Source organism: Pleurodeles waltl, chromosome 3_1, assembly GCF_031143425.1.
Source record: "Pleurodeles waltl isolate 20211129_DDA chromosome 3_1, aPleWal1.hap1.20221129, whole genome shotgun sequence".
NCBI lineage: Eukaryota > Metazoa > Chordata > Amphibia > Caudata > Salamandridae > Pleurodeles > Pleurodeles waltl.
Genome location: NC_090440.1, coordinates 1,703,797,528 through 1,703,815,398, shown reverse-complemented (window position 1 = coordinate 1,703,815,398; position 17,871 = coordinate 1,703,797,528). Strand labels below are relative to the sequence as shown.

Below are 17,871 nucleotides of genomic sequence, written 5' to 3'. Positions count from 1 at the left end.
CAGGTAGAAGACACATTGCACCAAGCAGGCTGTAGCAAAGAGTCCACCATCTCAATGTTGAAAGCAGAGTCTGGGGAACAGAGATCCAGAGATCCACTTGGATTGGCTGTCAAAAGCTGGCAGCATTGCTCAGAAAAGTAAAGCGGCAGGTGTTATATGGGCAGCTTGGGTTCAGAGAAAAACTTTTTAACCCAGATTCCTGCTGCCCCAGAAGCACTAGACCGTGATGTAGACGCGTTCCAGAGATACACTCAAGGGCTTCCTGATGGAATACTCTCTCTGGGAGCGGTGGAAAATGGTCGAAAGTGAAATGCTTTTGATAGGGTTACATCGATAATTCCCAATTGTGTTACTTAATTTACATCTGCAACATTTTTATCATAAACCTTTTGAGCGGTATTGATGACAGCAAGAAGGTCTAAGAGGAAGGGGTAGTTAACACTGGTTAAGCATGAAAGACACTTGCATGGGTTAATTGCACCAGCTGTGTAGCTGAGACTGGCAAAGACCCACAATTAACTAGGCCCATGACACAACTAGCCAGTGGATCATAGAGCCATGAAATAAACATATTTAGAGCAACACGATTAATTGGACCGTCTCAGACAGTGTTAGAGAGGACTCTGCACAACTTACAGAGAATCCAAGATGCTTAATCATCCAGAGAGGGTCTAAGTTGCTTGCAGTTAAGTTTCTGAGGGATGTCTATTTAAGACAGCTGAACAGCTATGGCCTTCATCTATAAAAAAGGACATTTTTAAGGATAGTGCCGGTTCCCCTCACTAAACCAGAGACTGCAACTGATGGCTCAATCATGAAAATATGCTTCTGGCAGGACCAGTTAGCACAGTATAGTACAGGTCGGAACCCCTGCCCCAACGTGAAGCAGAGTTATCCTTTTAAACATCTGGAGAAGAACAAGTTCAGCTTGCATATAACTAATATTCAATGGCCCCAACTCCTCTCCTGGAACCGGAAAATAGAGGGAATACTAACCCTGGTGGATTTCTCTGGAGGAGACAAGCTTTCCCTCAAAGAAGCTTTTTCACATTTTCACTAATTTCTTTGGTGACTGAGTGAGGAAGAGGCTGCTAGATTAGTGGTCACTGAAGAATTTGCAGACTACAACTGTTGTAAACTACCAAGACGGCCTAGTAAGTCGCTAGTGATTTCAATCAAATGATGTTGGAGAAAAAGCATTCAACCACTAAACGGGCATGCATACCGAGTGACAAGTTTGTCAGAGATGGTGGTTAGTAATTGAGACAGCTCTGTCCAAGGTAAGGGCTGAGAAGTGGGCCTAGTCTCTACCTTCAATAGGGTTATCTTAGGAAATGAGGTTCAGTCAAAGGTTGCATGGGCAAGCATTTTCAGGACCATGGCTCAGGTCAATACTAAGAAAGTTTTTCCTAGCTGTAAGGAAATGAGATCTGTCCAGTACCAGGTGAATACAATTTGGTTATATGAAGTTGACTGTGTTCATTTTGGGATTACTCCACCGACCAGCACCAAACCACCAAACCATCAACCTACCACTGTAAATCAAGTCAGTAGCTTTATGCTGAGCCACCTTCTTAAACTTGGAGGACTTAAGCCACGTTTGCTTGCACACAGAAATAAACTATGTTTATAATTCTGTCAGTGATGTAAATGAAGTCTCTGAACATTACAATTTTTGTTCTAACCCTGCTTTATCGTGAAACAAAAACATCTCTCAGTCCTGGACACATGCAGACAAGAATGAGCAATGCCAATTAAATCTTGACCAAGAGTGATCTTGAATTGCCATAAAGCCAATGACATTAGCTTGTTCGAATAGAGTGATGTATTAGTACAATTTCCCAGTGTAGTTCAGAGTATATGGCCATGTTTTACATGCCAGAAGATTAAGATTTGCACTTCAGGAAGATCAACAACACCAATAGACTCAGCAAGAGGGTTTTCCATAGAGGTATTTGGGGAGGACTTCTGAGAAAGCAGAATAAGTAAGACTTTTTCCACAAACCCAGGACCTGCTTGTTGGTGACTTGCTCCTAAAGAACTGAAGGTTTGATAGTGGAGATAAGGTCTGTACCCATGGAGCACTGTCATCATTCTCTGGCAGGAGAACTAGTGTTTTAATGGACAGCTCTTCAAGCGCCTTCATAGTAACTGAGAAACATCTCTTTGTCACATGAATGCCTTCCCACTGGTACGGTTTGTGTGAGTACTGGATCAGCAAACCTCCATGTCTTGTTAAGACGTAGATGTGAGAGTGGATTGACAGATACAAGCACATGGTTAATTTGACTTGATGGCGTTTCCAAAAAAGAATCCAAGCTTGTGCCAGAGAGGTGTAAAACATACAGAGGTGATAGTGCCAAAAAAAACAGAACACCAAAAGATTTGGCCAATACCACTTCATACAATGCAGTCACTGCACTGATTCAGCAGAATCTTACATCTCTCCATCAGTCCTAAGCGCTGGAAGGTGCATTGTTACTTGAGTATCTGAAGACATCCTTCATGGGCTCTCACACTCCAAGTGGAAGCCCTTTAGCGATGAAGTTAAATGGAGATGCAATACCAGTACTCATGAGCTACTGGAGAATTCCTGCTCACACACACCAGGTGTCAATTTCTAGAACACTATATTCACCCTTGTGGGTCAGACGAAGAACAGTAGGGCGTGGGTTCACATAATCCATAGACCGATAATGTGAGGAAGAACAAATACATACAAATGTGAATTCTTGCAAGTAACTGACCCAAGATGTGTAGTTTGTGGGTGCTGATAGGGCCTGTGCCTGAGCTACTTCCTCTGCCTTTTAAGTACCAGACAATTGTGGCTGGGAAACCATGGTGCCGCTCAGGGATAGTACAGATAGGGTTTGGTCCCCAAATATACTCAGGGAGGGAGGAGTGGTCGATTTCTCAGTACGAACTTCCAGGGTCGTCATACTCAGAATAGGCACAGTCACTATATAGTGCACTGGCTGCCTGTGGTCGCCATTCCCAGACAGGATGATGGACAAACCTAGAAAGTACCCTGCTGCTTCGGAACCACGCACACTGTGAGGTCTAGGGGCTCCCACCAAACACCAGCCCAGCCACACAGCAAGGGGGCTCAGAGAAGAGAAGCTTCTAGTACTGAAGAGAGACCCCCAGAACACGTTAATACCAAACCTCTGTGCAGAAAGAGCATTCTGACCAGGCAGGAAAGCTGCCCCGACTGCTCACAAGCACCTGCTGCCGTCTACAGTCAAAAATCAAGTCCCTACGTTTGCACAGACCCACACTGAGCCTGGTACCCAGATTATCCTTATTGTGACTTGTTTTCAAATAACTGACTGAAGGGGTACAGTACTTACGCAATTTTGTGCAGATGGACACCGTGCCAGCACCAACTAGACTGAAGATTTGTTTCAATTTCAAAGGCTCTGGGCACTGAGAGAAGTTAGCATTTTCGTGGTCACTCACCTAAGCAAATTTGTTTCGTCAAGAAAGAGGTGTGACCCCAGCACAGCCAGACATCAAGCAAGTACAGCAGTCCCAGCAGCAGTACAGTGGAAAGGGGGGAAAGGGTGACGTCAACAAGCTAACCAAATTTGTGGAACATTAGAGTATATAAGGTGGATATCCGGCAGGTATGAGATTGATTTGTTCTTTGCCTTTTAGCTCATATTCAGGAACACAACAAGGTCTTAATTAGGATTTTAACTTGGGTGTGTGCAGGTAGAGGGTCAACAGACATCTTTCAGTTACAAAACAAGCATTTTCAATGCAATGGGCCTCGCGCTTGCTCAAGTTAGCGCTATTAGCGTTGTAAATTCCTAATTGGACTTTTCTTGCCACATAAATTGAAAATGAAAAGGAAAACAGTTGACATAGGCAAGCCAATTCAAAGCCCCACGGCCGCCATGAGCATGAACGCGAAGGAGAGACACAAAAGGAAAAATAAGTTTGCTTCAAGTCAAACATATCAGCAAACATGTAAATATTCCTATAACAGGGTCGATAACCAAGGCGGCCACAAAACTGACCAAGGAGGGAAAAAACAAAGCATTTACCAATGTTGCTAAGGGTATTTTGAAAAGCAAGCCCATGAACGAGTGACAGTGATGGGCGTGCCATGGGTGTGGTTAGAAGCCCACAAATAGATTAAAATAGGACAGAGTGCTTGCGCGCTCGACCTCTGAACAGCACCTGGAGAAAGGTAAAACCAGGAAACCTACAAAATAAGAAACAGACAAAGCTGTGTTCAACAGCTTAAGTGTAGCCCTCTGGCCTGGCACTGCCAGGTGTTTTCACATCCAATTGATGATTGACTGCAAAGTCCCAGTGGTTTGCTTCAAGAGAGAAAAAGTGAGCAGGACACCTAATGGGAAACCTAGTGCAAGGGAACAAAAGACATTTATAATAGGGGTTTCTCACATACCTCTTGGCCACTAACTTTCTATGGTTTCCTTAGTGCAGGTTTACCAATTACAACGAAGCATCAGGAACCCATCTCCACCATGTGAACCAGGAAATTCCACATACATGCAGAGCTCACACCTCTCCTATCCCAAAAGAAGCTGGCCATTTTACATCTGCCCTTCCTGTCAACCAAATAACACCATGGATTATAATATCACCAGAATGCATCAAATTTGTTCATATTCATTAGAATTTAACAGAGGTTCACTTCTATGTTTACTCCTCAAAACCGAGTATTTGTAAATGAGGAAATTTAGCATGAAACGTGATATGTAATAGTAATACTAGTAATAATAAAGTGCCCCAATAAAAATATAGAAACGATGAAAATAATTGCAAAAGCTAATAAGAAATGTAAAACGATAGCCGAATCCTTGTTTCCGTGACAACAGTTGAAATTCCCTGCACCTTTCTGGCAGGAAGAGATCCGACTGTGTGACAAGTCACCAATTACAATATATGAAATCATCCTTTACGGGGGCATAAAGTGCCCAAACTGCTATCAAATTTTCTGCAATGACACGGAGCAGATACTCTCATGCCCTGGATCAATCATACTGCCAATCTGTGGGCATCCTCACACTTACTGGTGGAAAGTGAAAACTGTTTCTCAAAACTGCTCAGTCCTGGGCCTTACTAGACAAACGGCAAGCAGACATCATAATGTGTACAGAGTCCTGCCCCCACTTCCACTGCAGAAGAGAACTCTCCGGTTCTTTTTTTCTGACGATCACATGGACTGAAATCCACTTCTTGTGAGCTCTGCAATTCCGTACCGCCGGGCTCTAGCACATTTTTGTCAATGTTCTTTTTTTATCCTTTGTTCTTCAGCTAGATCATCTTTTATCACAAGGCACAAATTTCAAGCCATGTCTGAAGAGTCACAATTAATTTGCACCAGCTGACCCACATATCTACTCACTGACATACATAGGGGTACATCCAACCGGTTCAGACCTGTGTACTCTGTGCCATTATTGCAGCATTACAAAGAGACAAGTACATGTGTTAGGAAGCAGAGCACAGATCCAAACACTTGCATGGTAAGGGAGGCATTTTACCAATGAGCCTTTCCATGTAGAGCCCACTGTCGAGTACCAGTTTGCAGCTGGTACTAGTGAAGCTGGAAACAAAGTACTGTGACAAACAACAATTTACCCTCCGAGTGCCTGATGACGCCTTCCCCTACTTACTGTAATCAATGTCCATGGTAAGAGAGTATCTCACCCAGGATAAAATACTCTTAGAAACCATACTTTACAGTCCTAGGGTGCACACATACACCATTTGACCTTTGCTCGGGCCAGCAAACAGTAGTCTTCCACCAGATCTTGCATTTGTCAACACTGCTGATTACACACTAAAGTTCAAATGTGTTCTTGCAATCTGCTTTAAGATGGAGGCAACAGAGATTAGAGGAATATTTGGACCATGAATATCTAGAAGGAAGATATAACTTTATCATGCCCCATAATACTAACCATCAAAAGCATAAGGACCTCAAGATAATTTGTAAATCTTTCTGCAAGCGAGAGGCGATGAGACATTGGCCCATTTTTCTTGGCTAGTGCCCTTAATCCTAGCAGTGAGGTGCCATGAGGCATCACCAGCCATAGACTAAGCCACAGCACCATAACGATTAATGCAAGGGGTGGATTCCAAGAAACACTCAATGCTTTGTATTTTGGTGTCCCAAACCGGACTCAAATTTGAGACAGCCCTGGACACCCCCAGGACAGGAGAGAATCATAACCACAATGATTTGGGAACAAAATAAGATTTGTTTGTCAGATGCCATAAGGCACCAGTAACATAAAAGAAGCCTTTCAGCAATCTCATCTATTTACTGTAATGTTATGAGTAGTTCTATCTGCCCCATTATTATATGTGTAAGGATTTTACATTTCAGGGTGCACACACCAGTAACTTTTTACTTACTTTTGCTGCACTGAAATGAACACTGGCCCAATCGTCTACATCAGCGTAAAGCTGAGAAATTCATAAAAACAAACTTTGGAGTAAAGTACTTCTGTGGCTTTGTGAAGCTAGGCCACCTGTTGGCAACATATCGTCCCTTACATTGCAGCAGTTACAGCTTTTGCGTAAAGCCTGTAGGAGTGACACCTTTCCAAACATAACTAGAGAATTCAGTTTTTTCTGATGATCAATATGCTAACTATTCTACATCGGTGTGCAGTGACAACAATATTCATAATAGCAATGCAGCTGAATGAGAGCTAGATCTACTTTGATATACTGTTGTGTGATACTAACCTTGGAACCCTTTCTTATGAGTTAACCCTAAATGCTCATTCACAGCTACCACTTGAGAGTCGAGAGAAGTATGGATCACAGTTTACCCACTGCAGGCCTAGCAAACTAATTCATCCACTAGGGAGAACATACAATGACACTTCTAAGGTTGCAACTGGCGCAGTACAACACCACGATCTGGAAAACACTGAATCAATTGAGCAACAACCCATTGTTAAAGTTTGTTCAAGGGGCAATATGGAATCAGAGAACACGGTAGATAAACTAGTCATATAAGAGCGAGCCCTTTCGGCACATCTGAAACAAATATTGCTTTGTATTCAGTGTTGGTATGCACCTAGTGGCCTTGCACAGCACACACACAACTTATGTATTTTGGTGTCTAAGAGAAGACCATCAATGTCTTTAACATATTTGCTTTACACCACACTGCTCTACACATGCACTCAACACAGGTGGCAGGAGATCCACGAGTACATCAAACAAGTGATTTAAATGTTGTGTTAAATACCACTGTTGCTCGTGTAATTTACATATTTGAGCTTGAGGGTGTCCCTCCTAAAGCAGAGCAGTGAATAGTCCTGCACCACAGCATGGAGGTAGACACAATGACCTAAGAAATTCAACTACACCGCACAGAGAAGCTTCCTACACCACAGCAAGTGTTTGCCAGTTTTACTTAATTTACAAACAGCACGTTCTGTAGGTCTGAAATATTTTGCAAAACAGGCAGTATCTAACACGTTTGCCTCCGTGCAAAAATGACTGGCTCAGCAAGGTCTGTCCACCCTCACATAAAGCTGCAAAATAGGATCCAAAGTGTACTGGGCCATATCACTGCAAAGCTGTGTCAAAGAACGTGAGCACACCCAATCTCTGCAAATGGTGAAGATGATGTCCCTGCAATCAGTCATACGCTACAGAAAAGTTAGGAATCCCGGCTGACACACACAGAGACACACACACACACACACAGTAGCACAGACTCTTGGCAGGGAGCTGAAGCTACGAATTTGGAAACACAAAAGTGTGTATTGTTGAGGAAAGCCCTCATTGTGCTTCAAATCTTCAGTTTTTTTATTATTTAGGCAAAAAGCCAGTTAAAACATTGGCACGTGGTAATCTTCTGTTTCACATCATACACAGACGAGGGACATAATGCAAACTGACATAGCACCTGTCAAAAAGACACTTCCAGCCTTTTGACAAATACCTCTCTCTATAGCGAAAACATGATCGAATTTTCTTGAAATGCCCAGGGAAAGGGTCTAGAAGAAGCTATATGTAACGAGAACAGTCTGATGGATTTTTCATTACAATATATTCCCTGGGGATATTAAAATCGATAATTTCAGTGGGCAAGTTGAATGGGAAAAAACTGCATCATTGAGATATTTGTTTAAGCAACAGGTAACTGAAACTCTATAGAGACCTTCTTAATGTGTGAGTACTTCACAGGAGCGACATGCTATCCTCTGGTGAGTGGAGGGAGGGCGCACTCCCCATGCACATGGAGAAGTGAGGCATCACCCAGGAAAATGTTCAACAGAAGAGATTTGACATTCCTTGCTACGAGGAGAGGAGAATCATCCTATTATGTATATATTTTATAATAGAGATGGGACATACCCCATGTAACGCATCCCCTCCTAAGTGAAGAGAGGAGATCTCCTACATACGCAGAGGTACAAAACATCTGCTGTGTAATAGGAGAGATGAGGCATATCACCACTAGAGTTCTACAAAAAAGAACAGCCACCAAGAAACTAGAGCGAGGAGGACTAACCCCCTCCAATGTGTGCTCTGGTGTGAGTACCTGGAGGGCTGGGGCATTCTGCCGTGTGAATGTTCTCCATAAGATGAGACATCCTCCTTGTCGGAGAAGACCCAATATATTCTGTCCCACAGATGTGTCGCCCACCGCAGCCTGCTCCAGGCTTCCTGGGAAGTATGGATACCATCACGACACCTCCACCACATCACTGCTTAACACCCATGTGAATGCTACATGATCACAGAGGATGAGGCGGTTCACAGACATCTGGAGGTCCTATCTAGAGCTGTACGATCAAAACACCCAGAGGAAACTGCCACAGGCATTAGTTTAATCTAAGGTGTAAGACAACCATTATACATTTCCCACATCTGAATCAACCCCCTTGATTTTTCTTATACGTCTTCACAAAATGTAAACCCCTTTGGATATAAACACAACGTTATTCATATGTTCTTGGGGTTAAACAGACTACCTGATACACAATATTGCCAACTATGTATTATATGTTAATGTTATGCCAATTAGTAAGGTGAGGTATTTATTGCATTTATGTAGTGTTTACTACCCCATACGAGGCATTATGGATGTGTATAGTTTTCAAATTTAGCTGGAATGGATGTACTCTTCTTATGCATTTTATTCTGAATAAAAACGATTCCAGAAAAAGTAGGAGCAGTGTGCAAAAGCCACTGTGCACCTTCTCTCGATACTATCTGCAAAAAAGTTTCAGTTTCCCACACGTTTCCAGCCTGCTGTTCACCCTGGCCAGGGGCAGAGCATTACTAACGTTGAGGCAAAGTAAATGGCTGTTTACAAATGACTCGGACTTGATGAATTGTTTTGTACTTTTTGTCTGTAATCTAAGCACTCAGTGGTGTCGCCCATAATTAAACACTAATTCAAACCCTCCAACGCTCAGGTGCTATAAACATTGATTACTTAATGATTGACAACAAATCACCAGTAAACAATGGGGTCTTCAATGCGCTGCGGTCACTCTATGAAGGGGTGCTTTGTTGCTGTCAGCAGAACATCCAGCCAAACAAAAGCGGTGCTTCCAGCCCCAGCACCGGCCCTACCACCGTCACAGCACCTCGCGCGCCCGAGGCGCGAGTTCAGGGCACCCAGGAACACAACCCCCGCACAGCGACACGACCGCAGTCACCAGCCAATCCCCGTCTCAATCACAAAAGGCTGGCGGCACCACAGCATAAAGCCTTCGGCGGAAGAGAACGAAACCATCTGCTCTTCCAGTACCACATCCTTACAGTAAAACAGCAGCATCTGTAAGCAAAGGCGAGCGGCCCGTTTGTAGAAGGACACCAATAATCAATGCAGGACCCCGAGAGCCCCTCCCCCACGCAGCCTTTAAAGAGAGCTGCTCTGCTTTGTACCCCAAAGCCCTGCACGATCCAGATCGAAGTGAAGGGGCTGCTAAGAGGGGTCAATGGATGGGGTGAGCCTATGCCAAGGAGATCTGGCGTTTCTCGGTAGTTGCATAAAAGAAACATTATGGAAATTTTCAGAATCATTAAGTTTCCGTTTGCTTATTATTTCTTTTTTTTGGGGGGGTGGGAGGCGGGGCTACTAATTATGTTTACAACCAAAAGATGGCTGTGTGGGTGTGTTGTAACAGATCAGAGAGTAGCACAGATGGGTGGTGAGAGTGGACAGGCGCGAGTGATGCTTGGTGGGAGCGAAGGGTGGGTCGGAGGTGTGTGGGGCACCGTGGCAGCGATCAGATAGTGCTGAGGGGCTTGCTAATGAAGGCGAGTGATGACGACAGTCGCGTGTAAAAAGTGGTATGCAGAGGTTGCTAGGGCATGGAAATGTTGTGTGGTGGTGTCTAAGGGAAGTGGGAGCACAACTGCCACCTCGCTTTCATTGTTCATATTGCCCAGCAAGAAGCAAAGCCCTGAAGCGTGGGATTTAACACTACAATTATCAAATTTCCAGACAGAACAGGACAGTCTGGTTATCTGAACTTTTGCGGGTTGGTGGAAACCCAAACCCACTGGAGCCAACAGAGTATCATGGTTCTGCAGGAAACACAACATACAAAAATATGGCCTCTGTTGGGCCTAAATTGAAGAGGTAGTCTAATAAACACACGAAATTTAACAACAAAGCATGGTCAGTGTAAATAACAGTGAACTGGGCTGGACCGGCCTCTCCTTCCCACAGTCTAAGCACGGCCTCTCCTTCCCACAAGCTAAGCACGCCCTCTCCCAAATAAGTAAAGTGAGAAACCTCTAGGGGGTATCCTATTGATGCTCTCGGTGCTGGACTCCACGCCACCTCTCTTTAGGCTGCCGATATATCCCTTTGATCTGGAGAAGCTGCTTCTTGGAGATCTGCATCCCGGCCCGGAAAAAGAGGTACCATCCTTACGGGTAAATATTCCACTAAAAAACCTTAGGAGTTTGTGTTCCTGAGTGTTTGAGCGGGTAGATCCCCCATGGAAGTACCCCTCCCTGCCCTTCTCCAGGTTCTCTGAAAGTTTGTGAAGGTCGCTGTTGTCCAAAGTTCTGTTCTTACTTTTGCTCCGCTCCCAACGTTCCAAGTCGGACAGGGAGTCTGCCTTGTTCAAAACTTCACCCACATCCAAGGTGTTGCGTTTTTCAGTGCTTCCCAGATCAGCAGCACAAGGAGGTGGGTCACTGCCAGGACTCCTCAACTCCCCTGGGCCGCCTCCTGGTCGGCTCAAGCAGCTAGAGCTGCTGTGCTGCTTCTCCCTCATCAATGCCCTGATCCGGTTCAACTCTCCATTCCAGTGCCTGAAGCTGAAGCTTCTCCGGATAAGGCTGGGATGTGCCTTTTCAGCTTGCCAGGGGCTTGGACTAATATAGCTCTTCCAGTCTTCTGGAGCCCCCACCTGAGATCTTGAGCAAGAAGTGGAGTCAGAAGTCAACCTAAGCTCCTCATCCCTACCAAACTCCCGGCATATGTGAGCTGAGGTGGACCTCTTCCTGAAACTGTAATCTGTGGCCCCAAAGAGGGCTTCCTGAGAAGAGTCTAGGTAGTCATCATGGGATGAAGAGTCCTCTTCTTTCAGAGGCTCTGAGGCCAGTCCTGCTAGATCTTCTTGGAATGCACGAGGCCCATCTCCACGGGTTCCTAGTATCGCTTGTGTTTTTGCAGCGCAGAGTGTCTCATCCACTGAAGTGAAACTCCTGTCACCTGAAACCACATCGCCACATGCAGTTTTGCTATCCGTGCCCTCAGCCCTGCATACATCATCCTCGTTGACCCAAAATGCCTCTTCGTTTCTCCTGGTGTCTAGGCCCACACTGACAGAGGCCACCATGCTGACTGGTCGGTTGCTGCTGGGGGCAGCAGGACAGCTCTCCCTCCACCTGGACTTCTCTTCTAGCTTCTGACAGACACCCTGCTCCTTGAACCGAAAGGTAAGATCCAGAGGGAACTGCTGCGTTTTCCTGGAGACCTTGAGCCGGCCCAGTTCCAGCTGGCCAGTGCTGCGCGTCCTAAAGTTCCTGAAACCGGTCTGAGTAGGGAAGACATCGAGCCCTTCATCGTCACCCTGCTCCTCGAGGAGAGCAGTACGGACGTCGGTGGGGCACACGTGGCTGCCAGAGAGGTCCGGCCTGGTGGTATCTGCCAGTACCTCCTTCTTCACCATCGTCACGGAAATACGGTAGACTGTCTTTCGCTGGGGGGTCCCCCTCTCCATCATTCTGTCGGGGTAGGATTCGCTGTCCAGTAGGTGCATTCTCCAGCAGATAGGTGGGAGCACCAAGATAGCCTTCCTTTGGAGAAACAGGGATGGTGGCTTAGGAGTACATGGGTACGAAGTGATTTGAATTTAGCTAACCTTTCATAATCCAGCGCCGAAGGAATACCCACATCCCCTCACAGAGGCCCCTGCGACCGCCAGGTTCGCCTATGAGAAGGGCCCCTGGACATAGAGAGGAACCCCAGGAATTCCGAGCCTCTTCCATCAACTGGACATCGACAGATGTTCTGACTCTCACATGCAGAGGACCTCGGATCCAGCAAGCCTCTTCCATCCAGTGACGTTTGGAGATTCAGAGAAAGGACAAATGCAGTACAGACAATATCTAAGAAGCAAAGATGTAGCCAGTTAATGGGAGCAGAGAGCAGCGGTGAAGGGGAGCAGCCCCCACTCCTCTTAGCTGGTCTGGGTAGAACAGCAGAGCACGAGCGCTCCGTGCAGAAGGGGCTCTCCTGTACCCCGCTTGCTCCGGGTCTTTGCAGGTCTGCTGCCACCCAGGAGCTCCTGCAAGCGCGAGGGAACGGGGGCCTCAGTTCGTGTGGCCTTGGGGGCTCCGGAGTGCAGCGCAGGCGGGGGTGTCCCGGGGGTCCATCGTGGGAGACAGCCGGCCGCTGCTCTCCGCATCTGGAGATACCTTCAGGCTGCAGCCCTCGCGGGGCTGCGGTGGGCTCGGTCCCCTCTGCCAGGCACGGGGGCGGACGCGGGGGCACCAGGCTCCTCTCCAGGGCTGCTGCGGATCGGGAGAGCCGAGCTCCAGGCAGCCTGGATCCACCTCTCCCCGAGCAATCAGTGATCAGAGCAGAGAGTCCTCCGGCACGGGAGAGGGGAGGGGGCAGGAGAGTGAGGCAAAGCCTGGAGTGGCTGGCGGAATGGAGGCGAGGCCATCCGTGGCACAGCACCGTGCAATCAGACATCACAGGGAGCTCGCTGCAAATCCTGGACTGGAGCAAGTGGAGGCGGCGGCGTTGCTCGGATACCACTGCGAATGATGCTCTGTGTACCAACCACATAGTGCAACACAATAGTAACGCGTGGCGGTACACCCAATTCACTGTAGAGGCGAAGGGCTTAAAGGGTCTATATGCCTTGGCAACCGTCGAAGTCCTTAAGTGTAAAGCACCTCCCGGGTGCAGTCGGTTGTCTAGCACACTCACCAGCTCAGTGGAGTGTGAACATAAGAAATACCACAAAGGGACCCGCAGAGCAGCTCTCACCTGCCAGCTTTACTGAAAAGCAAACTGCACGCATATCTCTCACTCTTCTTCATCCATCTCACTATTAGGCGCTGCCTACGGTCCTCCTCACCCAGGACACCAAAACACTCCCATAAAGGGATCAAAACAAGGACAACATGCTTCCAACCAGGCACCCCACACGGTCTAGGGTGCTATGCATGTAGGCAAGCGCTTCAGCGCCTCACAAAGGGGTAGTAGGCACTATATACATCTTTGCAATGCAATACACTGTAATGCTATACAACACATGGTACCGGGTATTTTGCAGCTTTTTCTGTCCTTCAGTTTTGCACATTTTTTTGATCACTTACCAAAGTTTTTTTATAGTCTGCGATCTGCACTGCAAACCTCCTGGTGTGGGTCCTCTTTGTGGCTTCATACTTCTTCAATGGATGAGCCAGTGGGGTTTCCCTACATGAGGTGTGTTTTTCTCTGCTCTCCAGGTTGGCCTGCCTCCAAGTACAGGGCGAGTGATTGCGAGCTGGAGTTAGTCATTACAGGCCAGTGTGTTTTTCACCCTTAGCTGGTATCCTGCAAGTGATGTTCAGTGGCTTGCAAAGTTGCTTCTGCTGCTTCGTCCTTCTTTTAATTTTCCCAGTGAGTTTTATACTTTAACCATTTTATTTACTTCAGAGAAACAAATAAAATTTCTGGATTTTCACAGCCCTGCACAGTGTTTTAGCTGTGTGCCTCCAGACTTTACTGCCACTTTCAATCTTGGGAGCTGTAAGGATTCCCAAACGTTTTTTCTAGCGCCAGGGAAAAAGGGGTTTTCACCCCCACATGAACTACTGGGGGCTTAGGTACTCCTTGGATTACAAAGGGGCACTGATCAGCAGATAGGGCAAAGGACCTGGAATAAATTGCCAGTTGTAACTCTGCAAAATCTTATTTCATACTGATTCAGACAGGCACTGATCAGTTCTGTTGGATCTTCAAGTCCTTTTCTCTCCATGGATATATTGTGTCCTCTTGGTTTTTATCTGTCAGAGGTAGGAAATCCCACAGAACACACAGTCCTCTACAAGATCTAAAATCAAATTTCTCCGCCATTAGTACCAGGTTATTGAACAGCAGATGCATTGCTTCAGCTGGAGTTGTGCATCCATGACAAAGGTTTTTTTGTTCAGAGCAAGCCCTCTGGACTTTATGTCAAACACATAAAAGGTGATGGGAGGATACATACAATAAGTCGACACCCTGGCAATAATTTGGGGTAGCATTCCAACCCATTGTTCTTTTTCCCTCCATGCCACTTCAGTTTGCACCCAGCCATAAGCAAATCAGTCTTGACCCTGCTCCTCATGGAAATAGTCCAGCCCGAACTATAGGGCCAGGTTCTCCCTGAACTGGAACACAAGCAACCTAGGACCAGCTTTGCCTTGATTGCAGCTCTTCAGTTGGGTGTAGCTTGGTTCCAATGACATAGTAAGCAAGGGACCCATGTCTGGGCATACTCTTGGCCACTTAGGACATTACATGAAACACACAAAAGGTGATAGGAGGATGCTTGCATACGTCTAACCATTGGCAATCACTGTGGTAGCATTCCAGCCCATTGTTCCTTTGCCCACTATGTCACTTCAGTTTGGACCCAAACTTTCAAGCGCCTGCATACTCTTTTGGGTGATTAGGGTGCTGGAAAAATTAACATAATATAACCCAGCCAGATGCACATTTTGGTTTTGATTTCACTGGACTTTACTACCATACAGGGGTACAGAGGCTTAATGACAGACCTAGGGCAGACTATACAGCCGTGGCTACACAGTTCAGGTAGCAATGGGGCTGGGAGCATGAAGGGACCAGCCTTCCCATCTAATACAGCTAGTGTACCCAGGTAAACACAGGGGGAGCATGCATGAAGAGGAGTCCTACCGCTTCCTGAGCAGTAATGTTGAATGTATCCCAGGATCAGTAAAGACTGGGGGCAGCCACCCTCACCCTTTAAAGGCTGGTTACTGGATCCCATGGAGCGAGGGACAGCATATGGCAAGGGCTGTATGACACACGCTAGGTAGCGGCTACAGCACTTGAGCATTATTCAAGCCACTCCAAGCGCCCTTACATTGAGCTTCATTTCCCCCCTCAACCAACCCTCTTTGCAAAGCTGAAGGTAGCCAAGGAATGGAGCATGCCTCCTCTCTTCTGTGCCTGGACTCAGTAGGCAGACCTCCTAAAACAAAAAATACCAGACTGTAATGAGAAAAAAAGTAAGTGACAGCAGCCCTGCTGCAACATGGGCAGATTCGTCTGCTTTTATTCGGCCAATGGTGTCAGGTAGAACTCTCTAATATGATTATCCCAATGTGATGCCACACAGCTGTTTAGCAAAAATGCATAGATAAATTACTAAACGGTATACCTAGTCCTGCGGCAAGGGCGCACAATATTTGCAGAGCTAGTGGAATAAAGCCAGATCAGGGCATTACAACATGACAAGACCCTAGTGTGCTGTACAGGACACCTAAACTCTCTATCCATGCAATGTATTAACATAAACTTTCAAATTTGTGATAATGGCGACTTAACAGGTTGAGCATCAGATACATGAAGATGCTCCAAGGAGGGTATGAAACCAGGCCACGTCCATAGTCTGTAAATATCTGCAAACTCTAGCGGCATTGCTGAAAAGACAACTGAAACATATTATAGTGATAAAGTCCACAGTTGCATGCCCATCTTGCCTCCTGATGTCTTTTAGTTGTATTATCTTATGTTTGCCATGGACAGGTAAGGTCCTAATCCAATTGACAGTGCTGACTAGTGCTCTCAACCCCTAACCCTGGCTATAGCTGGGCCAAAGGAACCCCAAGAGAATTCTCTGCATAGTGTGGGAGAGGCAGTCACACTCAACATTTGCTCCATGATTAGAGACTGGTGGCAGTAACACAGGGGAAAGATCTGTCACCAAACCATGTAAAAAAACCACTTAAATCATTTAACACTGACACCCTTTTACCCTCACCCTATAGGTGTCGCAATAATGTGAATACTGTCTGAAAATCCCTTTTAGACAAGGGCTGTGTGTTAAAATAATGGTAATCTGCCAATACACACTAACAACCAGGTCTGTATTTATCCATCTTTTCTTCAGTCTTCCTCGATATCTCCAGGACATCACCATATCCTGCACCCAGAAAACTCCGGGATAAGGGCACAATGAAGCCTGCACAACAGCAGTAGCAGTGGCAGCCACAATAGAGGAAGCAGCAAAAGTCTTGTTTAGTCCAAACGCAGAATAACCATGCTCAGGATGTCTGGCTGGTGCCTTTCGAATACACATTTGGCCTATGTGGGAAAGAAGAAAGCTGGCACAGATGTAGCCACCCTAAGTAGCTGTTGGAACATCTTTGAATCTTGCTTAAAACCTTTTGGTAGGGGACTGACGGCCCATCTGCCACAAACTGTAACTATGAGCTGGAGCTCCAAACTAACAAGTGCAAAAGGTAGAACTGTATGTGACCTAGACGAAAGGTTTGGTGCTTTCTGGGCCACAGATGCAAGCGTCTCATTTCCTCAACAATGAGTCTGTGTGCAGTCTGACTTCACAACGATGGGCCCAGCGCAGAAGTGCTGATGTTGACTTGCCTCTTGAATGGGGGTGCCAACGATGCCATGAAGAACTAAGAGACCATCGTACAGCTGAATAGGCATACAATCTTAACTGTGCTCCACGGTAACTGGGATATTTAAACATTTACCCAATTTGATTTGTCTCGATTGAACCTTTGGCTTATTTTCTAAAACAAACGGATGGGGAGTTAAGACTTTTTGGAGATGCTCAGTAGCGAGTCCTCTAGAGATGCATTTTGGCTTTGATACCTTTTTTCTATCCTTAGTAAATTGGGGTGTCTCCATGCACTTCAATATTAAAGATATTATGTACTCTTGACAGCCTCAAATGTGAATGCTTCTGAATACTCAAAAGTTAGCATTAGCTGATTGTTTGTAGTGAGAAGTTATCTGTTGAACCCAGCCACATACCAGCAACCATAAACAGTCGACCCCCAGCTAAACTGCAAGACCGTCAAGTTTTTGAAACACGCTATGCATACTGTCCCCTCAGTTAAACTGTAAGCTAATTAAGTTCCTGAAATACGCTATGTAAAAAACGATGCTCAGGTTTTTAGCTCCAGCATGCCAAGTACTCGCACACCACGAAAGGCCTGTAAGTACCGATGATACTTCTCAAGACCGGGACAGTAATAAACTTATCTCTAACCATACTCCGAATCCCTGGCCTGCATATCTTCCATCCCTCACTATCACCAAGTCATTTTTTAACGATTTATTAAATTTTAACCTTCAAACTCCTCAACCCTCACTTAATGTTTTTAACCATGTAACTTGGCAACACTGCTATGGTATTA

General features: G+C 45.9%; 1 protein-coding gene across 4 annotated transcripts in view; it reads right to left on the bottom strand.

Moving 5' to 3' along the window:
* The window catches only part of AGAP1 (ArfGAP with GTPase domain, ankyrin repeat and PH domain 1), a 942,320-nt gene that overhangs the window by 643,357 nt on the left and 281,092 nt on the right, over positions 1-17,871 (bottom strand). For 3 of the 4 annotated variants that reach the window (XM_069225553.1, XM_069225550.1, XM_069225551.1), the window contains exon 1: positions 10,760-13,054. The exons of the other annotated variant lie outside the window; for it this stretch is intronic. In XM_069225553.1, the coding sequence (XP_069081654.1) occupies positions 10,760-12,239 (1,480 nt within the window). In that variant the 5' untranslated portion in view covers positions 12,240-13,054. Of the gene's footprint in view, positions 1-10,759; positions 13,055-17,871 lie in introns of those variants that run through there. 4 annotated transcript variants of the gene reach the window in all.